The following is a 6,028-nucleotide window of genomic DNA, read 5'->3' on the forward strand; positions in this document are numbered from 1 at the left end:
TTGAATATACCAGGGATGGCTAGGAGAACAAACAGGTTCATACTAGAGAGGGTGAGACCAGGCTGCTCCTTGGAGGCAAAGATTCTGAAGCTTCATCTGACATACTTTGGACATGTTGCAAGGAGGGACCAGTCCTTGGAGAGGGACGTTATGCTTGGGAGGGTGAAGGAACAGCTAAAGAGAGGAAGACCCTCGATGAGATGGATTGATCCAGTGACTGGGGTATTGCAGGGAAGATGTGTCAGAGACAAGATTGACACAAGATAGAGCAGGGTTTAGGGCTATTGTACACTGGGTTGCTATGAGTCACAAACGACTCAACAACACTTAATAACAAAAACAGTGCTCCTAAAATTTTCTTTAAGATGATCAATATCCATCCAAGTACTAAAGTGGGTGGGCCTGGAAGACATTATGTCAAGTGAAATACCTCAGTCACAAAATGACAAATACTGCATAACATCACTGTTATAAGATGGGTCTGACATGGGATTTAGGGAGAGAACAGGAGAGAGTGAATAGAGATCCCTGAGGATTTCTATTTTGCAATGCCTTCAATGCACCTTGAAGTTCTTCCTTCCTTATCATTCGTTCTTGATCATATGCTGCTTTCTGAAATTGTTTGATGTACCAGTTCTTTTTCAATACTCTATGTATTCTCTTCATATTCTTTTTAAAAAAGAAAATACTGAAATAAACATTATAAGAGACTCTGATAATTACACCAGAACTTAGGGAGGACAAAACACAAGGAAGAAATGCTTAAGTAACATGAATGAGCAGAAGATGTCAAAGGGCAGCTTGAGAAAGCAAAGTAAAGGATTATAATGAAATATACAAGGTCAAGAAAGAAAATCAAAAGGGAAGAACACACCGAGCAAATTTCAAGTTGGGAGAACTGAAAAATCCATGCTGGAGAGAATTCTATGGGGAAAATCTTGAATGTTGCAGGAAGCATCAAAAGAAGATGGGTGGGACATGTATAACAGAATTATCCAAAGTTTCTGGTCTCAGCTCAGTCTAAATCTTCTTTTCTTATGCTATCTGCTTTGATGAACTCATTCACTGCCATGACTTTTACTCATGTAATGTTAAAACAGAAAATGTAAGAAAAGAAAAAAAAAATGTTCCATACTTTTCAGTGGCTGATCTTTCAAGTCAATTTCCAGACCCCTATTTCTATTTCTAGGCCTCTGTCGGAATCTCTGATTTTTCACTCCACGGTTGAACATGTGAGTAGCTTGTTGTTATTATGCTGTTGGTACATGCTATTCCATAGCACCTGAGTCATAGAAACCTGAAGCAGAGTTAAAGGAAACCGTCCAGTTCTGGTTTAAAGTACCTTATATTCCGGTAATTATTCTGAAAACTCTCACTATTGGTCTTTCTAAATTCTTGCAATTTTCCTACTTTGAAAGGTGTCAGTGTTATCCAACCTAACATGTTCTACCTTTAAGCTCTTCTCTACTGCACTATTAACCCAGAGACTATACATCTTCTGTAGCACAAATCCACCATCTGTTTCGAGTTAGAAACATAGGCATTCTCTTCCCATTGTGTCTTACAGCTTTGGAGACTTGATGGAGGGTCACTATGAGTCTGAACTGACTCAACAGCAGTACGTTTTCCCTGTTGATTAGGTTTCATACCTGTTGCTGAATATGGTTATGTTCAGCTAGTTTCCCTTCACTATGCATCATATCTGTGTCTTCAACTTCACTACCACTTCAGGTCAAAAGAAAGCTCTTTTTCCAAGCATATTTCTTAATAAATGGCTTAAGCCCACTGCCATGAAGTCAATTCTGACTCTCAGCAAACTTCCATTGGGAATTTTAGGTTATAAATCTTACCAGGATGAAACTGTCCATCTTTCTCTCACAGGGAACACAGAGTCCAAGAGGTAAAGTATTGGTAATCAGTGCAACACTTTATTCATGAATCAGTGTTAATCTTGTTGGTCTCCAATGAGAAGTACTCAACAATTTGCCACACTATCCCTTCTCTAGCAGCTCTGCTGGCCTAGTAGTAAGAAGCTTGCTGCAATCTCAAAGGAGGCACTGGAGGAAAGACAATCTCCTGAGCAATTCACTACTTCTGAAAACCTGCTAGAAAGTCCGCTATGGGTTGGTTCCAACTCAACAGCACAAAACAACAGCAACATACTTCTCTAGTTTATTTTCTTACCCACAAATCTTCTTTTCACAAAATATTTCAAACTATTTTCCAACTTTCAGTCCAATTTCATATTTCCTCTCTTGGAATCTATATTATCTTAGTACTCTAATTAATAGTATTTCTATATTATCTCTTACTAGACAGTAAAAATAATTTTTATATCAGTTACAGGTCTAGTACAATGCTTATTTTTTAGTTATTTTTGGAATTATATGCAGCATTTTTTTAAAAAATGATGGAGACTTCTCAGTATATATTATTTCTTAATTAACAATATCATTATTCTTTTAACTTCTCACTAATTTTATTTCCTTTTACTGAGTAGAATAAACATCTTTCAATTAAATCATTGTTATTCAATTATCTGAGTTAATTTTAATATACTGCTGACCTCATTTTTTTGTAGACTTTACTATAATAAGCAAATTAAATTCCCAGACATTTATTGACCTTAATTTAACCATCAAATTGGAACTAACTCACAGTTGGTTGACCCTCTAGCAGGTTTTCAGACACAGTTTAATTGCATGGGATGAGATTGTCCATATATCTCCTGTGGAGCAGCTGGTGGATTCAAACAGCATGTTTTGGGATGGCAGTGCAGCTGGCTACCACTAGGCCACCAGAGCTCAGAACCAACTCATAGCTGATCCTCCAGTGGGTTTTCAGAGACAGTAAAACAGTACTGGAGGAGAGGGGAGACTGTCCATCCTTCTCCCACACAGCAGATTGTGGATTTGAACAATGTGTCTTTGGGATTGCAGCACAGTTACTTAGTACTAGGCCACCAGAGTAGCTAGATGAAATAGGAGGTATAAAAGAATACTTTGTTCTCCTATGTCCTAGAGAAACAACAAGGAACAAATGAAATACTGTTCATGAAATTCTGGTGTGAACTATGGAATATAGTAACAGTTAATTTCTCTTCCTTGCAGCTTCTTGTTGTTAAGTGCTGTCGAGTCATAGGCAACTCACAGTGACCCTATAAACAAAAGTCCTCGACACTTGCATGACTTTCATCCTTTCTCCAGGTTCATAGGAGACAAGCTATTTATGGAAGTGGATGCCACTCCTGCTTCCAAGCTTGTTTTAATTGGGAAGCTCCACCAAACACCAAACACCGTAACTATTATTGCATTTGACACATCAATGTCACAGAGTTCAGCTTCACAGCAACCACAAGTTACCTCTGTATGGGAAATGGACACACCAGGGCTATATGAGCTAGAAAAAAAGTTTGACCAAAAACAAAAACAGGACCAAGGGCCACAGATAAAAGTCACACTCTGTCCACTAGGCCAACTGATTTCTCTCTAGCTTACTCACTTTTATTTTTCAGTTTCTAGTCTAGCATTTGGTAAAAAACATATACTTAATAAATATTTGTTGAAGAAAAAAGTCAAAAATCACTAGAAAATTCCTTAAATTCCTTACTGCCAATCAAAATAAATATTTCATTCACAATACCAAGCACTTTTGGCCAGGCCCTGTCACCACTTGACTCTTCTTAAATTATTGACCAATAACAGATTCACAACATGACACAATGACCAGAGGCCACTCCTTGATCATGCTGTGCATTTATGCCTGTGCTTTACAGAATTCTACTTTGCTGACACTGTTGTGATTATGTTTATAAAGAAGAGAGGTACCTCATTATCATGATATGCCCATTGGCACAGAAGCATGCCAGGCAGGCACTGCCGCACATGCCCACCACATCAGCTTGCAGTATAAAAGATGTCTCCGTGATGTTATGGAGGTAAAGGCAAGTCTGAGAAGGCAGTGAGAAGACTTTGGCTTGTTTTTCTGAACAGATGATTGTATATTGATGATCTCCTATTTCTTGGGACGAAGAAGGGGAGTTTATGATCAGTTTTCTTCGCCAAGATTTTTCATTTTCATCCATGCTGTTTGGATCCCTCCAAACTTCATATGGTGATTGCATTAATCCACCCGTTCGGTCCATGCAGGAAAATGCCAGCACGGCTCCTTTCAATGAGAGGAATGTACCTATAAAAGCAATTTCATATAACTGGTATGTGAAATTCTTTCAAAGACATCTGTTATTCAACTGTACACAATGGATACTTGATATGATAATTCTGATTAATTTCATATTATTGTCATATTACATATTAATCAACAGATCTGTTGTAAGATTATCGACTGAAAGCATTGAGAATCATAGAATTTTAGGTCTGGATTTCTGAAGCTAAAATAACAATATGTCATTTCCTCTCATAATAATGAGAAAATAAAACCTGAGGAGAAGGGACACAGTAACTAAGTGACTGCACCACGACTGGAACTTAGGTTTCCAGAATCCTAACTCAAGGTCCTTTTACTACATTAAACAATCTACCTTAAAATACATTTTTTAAAAGCATGGAATTAATCTAGTGAAATAATTTTTAAAATGAGATCAGATTCTATTTTTTTTAATTTCAGAATTTCAGTTATTATATTTTCCTTTGAAACTGAACACTGAGGACATATTTCAATTTAACATTTGCATTTAAAAAATTACTTTAACAATTTTAAATGTATAAGTGACATTAATTACATTCCTCATGTTGTAGTACCATCACCACAATCTATTCCAAAACATGTTATCAATTTTAACTTTATTAAAAGCAAGAAAAATGCAAGAAAAAAAGGCAGGCTTATGCATACTATACAGTAAAAAGAGTAAAAAGAGTTTATTTAGCAGAATCTCCGAATTTGTATATCCATGCCAGATCATTACCTATGGGTGATTTTCAGCACTGCAGGAGGTGAGGATACTATTAGGGTTTAGGAGATTATTCATACTTGAGTGACCCTTGTACATTTCCAGACTCCCCTAAGCCTATCTCACTCCCATCAATTGCTTTGAACTCACAGAAACCTTGTACATATAGTACCACTGCCCCATAGGATTTTCTAGGCTATAATCTTTATGAAAGCAGATCACCCCATCTTCCTCCTGTGGAATAACTGGTGAGTTTTCAATTACTGAACTTTTGGATAGTTTACAGGGCTCCTCTTTCCCCTAAACAATCCTTACAGTGTTCCCCTCTCCCCTAAACAATGCTTACAGTGTTCTACAACAAGATAAGGTAAACAATCCAATTACAAAATGGGCACAGGATACCAACAGACCCTTCACCAAAGAAGACATTCAGATGGCACACAAACACATGAAGAAATGTTCAAAATCCTTAGCTCTAAGACAAATCAAAACAACTATGAGATATTATCTCACCCCAGTCAGAATAGCAACATTTAAGAGAGTAGCAAACAACAAATGCTGGCGAGGGTGCAGAGAAATTGGAACCCTTATTCACTGGAAAATGGTGCAACCACTGTGGAAGGCAGTATGGAGTTTTCTCAAAATGTTGCAAATAGAGATACCATTTGACCCAGAAATTCCACTCTGGGGAATATATCCCAAAGAAACCATAACTGCCACCCAAGCGGATATATACACATCCATGTTTATTGCTGCTTTCGTCACAATAACAAAGAGCTGAAAACAATTCAAGTGCCCATTAACAAATGAATGGACAGAGAAGCTCTGGTATATTTACACAAAGGATATTACGCAGCACTGAAAAACAAGGAACTCATGAAATATACAAAATGGGTGACCCCGGAGGACATTATGGTGAGGGAAATATTTCAGTCACAAAAGAACAATTACTACCTACTGTCACTTTTATAAAACAGGACTGACATTGGGTTTGGGGTGAAACTAAGAAAAGAGGGGATAAATAATATACATTGCATTGAAACAGTTTCTGTTGTACATAGGGTTTTCAACAGAAACTGTTTCGATAACAGAAATGGCAAAGGAGGTTGAGTTTTCAAG

General features: G+C 37.3%; 1 protein-coding gene across 2 annotated transcripts in view; it reads right to left on the reverse strand.

Moving 5' to 3' along the window:
- STXBP5L (syntaxin binding protein 5-like) overlaps nt 1-6,028 on the reverse strand; it is a 405,474-nt gene that overhangs the window by 20,451 nt on the left and 378,995 nt on the right. For both annotated transcript variants that reach the window (XM_006884245.1, XM_006884246.1), the window contains one exon: nt 3,828-4,188. In XM_006884245.1, the coding sequence (XP_006884307.1) occupies nt 3,828-4,188 (361 nt within the window). The remainder of the gene's footprint in view (nt 1-3,827; nt 4,189-6,028) is intronic.

Source organism: Elephantulus edwardii, unplaced genomic scaffold (assembly GCF_000299155.1).
Source record: "Elephantulus edwardii isolate Elephantulus edwardi_28Jun2011 unplaced genomic scaffold, EleEdw1.0 scaffold00032, whole genome shotgun sequence".
NCBI classification, from domain to species: Eukaryota; Metazoa; Chordata; class Mammalia; order Macroscelidea; family Macroscelididae; genus Elephantulus; species Elephantulus edwardii.